Source organism: Sesamum indicum, unplaced genomic scaffold, assembly GCF_000512975.1.
Source record: "Sesamum indicum cultivar Zhongzhi No. 13 unplaced genomic scaffold, S_indicum_v1.0 C01306, whole genome shotgun sequence".
NCBI classification, from domain to species: Eukaryota; Viridiplantae; Streptophyta; class Magnoliopsida; order Lamiales; family Pedaliaceae; genus Sesamum; species Sesamum indicum.
This window is the reverse complement of record NW_011630047.1, coordinates 1-1,396: the sequence shown is the minus strand read 5'-3', so window position 1 is coordinate 1,396 and position 1,396 is coordinate 1. Positions and strand designations below refer to the sequence as shown.

The 1,396-nt window shown below is 38.5% G+C and overlaps 1 protein-coding gene across 1 annotated transcript; it reads right to left on the bottom strand.

Annotated features, from left to right (window-relative positions):
• Positions 1-196: 196 nt before the first annotated feature.
• Positions 197-795, bottom strand: LOC105155283 (the record flags this gene model as incomplete). The annotated part of the gene is given in 1 exon segment (XM_011071157.2): positions 197-795. A coding segment is annotated over 1 exon segment (477 nt). The 3' UTR covers positions 197-237.
• Positions 796-1,396: the final 601 nt, after the last annotated feature.

Below are 1,396 nucleotides of genomic sequence, written 5' to 3'. Positions count from 1 at the left end.
TTTACAGGTTAAATTATTACAATTTTCAGTATATTCAATGTCTTTTTCCATGAAACAAAACAAACCATCCATGTTTAAGAATTTTATCACTAGCCCCCCACAAACTCCTAACTGCCTCTTCCTTAGGTCATGTATCCACCAACTCACAATGCTATAACCACACCCCAACTTACTTGAACCCTTTTTTTTAACAAAGAAGAAAGAGCTGAGGGGGGCATTGACATAAAACCAAGGAACTTACCTGAAATAGTGGACACCATCTTTACTCTCCAGAAGTTCCATGGTTAAAGATCCATCCCAACGAGGCCAATGCTGAGAGGCAGAAACAAGGACAGTCTTTTTGAGATTATGATTACCTCGCCGACCACCACGTATCAGCCTAGAATTTACAGATAACTGGCTTCTTTCATGTGATTTTACCACTCTGGAACCGAATATCCTTCGCAGCTCATTCTCCGCACTAAGAAACTTGGGATCAACTTGTAATATGGAGGAATTGCAATGCTTCTTCGGCGTTCTGTTATCACTATCTTTGTTTACGAACTGTGATGTAGCAGGATAAGGAGCAATCTTTTGGTGACCGGAAGAGCTAGCTCCTAAAGTTAAGCCCTCTAACATCAGTTCAGAAGATATTACTTCATTTTCAGTTCTGGGACATAAATCTTGCATGATTTTCTTCTTCTTTTTCTTTTTCTTTGCCTTAACATTTGGCATCGGAACTGAGTTAACAGCAATGGCAGACTGCTTGCTAGTACCTCGATCAGAAGCCTCACCAGAAATTTTACTTTTTTCCTGCAGGCAACAACCCATATCAATATAAATTTGATACAGGCAGAAAAAATTGCTCAAGATAAACCTAAGCATTTGATACAAGATAAGATAGCATTCTCTAGTATTGCATTATGGGGGCAGCTTGGAAATGCTTATATCAAACCTTCAACTAATTTTTTATGCTCACTGTAGGATGACAGGATCATCTTCATATACTTCAAAAGCGAGACCGCATCAAGTATGATAAACAAATGGGAAGTGTAGAGCAAAAATTGATCTCCCGATCAGGTGTAATGTATATCGAAGAAGTGCTGTGCTGTGCAGCCCAAACTGAAAAAAGTACCAATAAGGTCCACACTCCACATGACTAGGTAGAGGAGTTATGCACCATAGGCTTATCTCTACAGGTTTCTAGAGGGCTTTTGTATCATCATCCCCCAGAGAGACATAATGAAAATTAATATTGATGGGACAAAATGCATCCAAGCAAATGTATCAAAGATCACTTCCAGAGTATTTGGAGAAACAATTGGAGTTCTACTTGATATTTATCATAGGGAAATGTGTACCTAGACATTGTATGAAGAGTAAAAAGAAGTCAATTTTCCATTTTTGGAGACTGAAA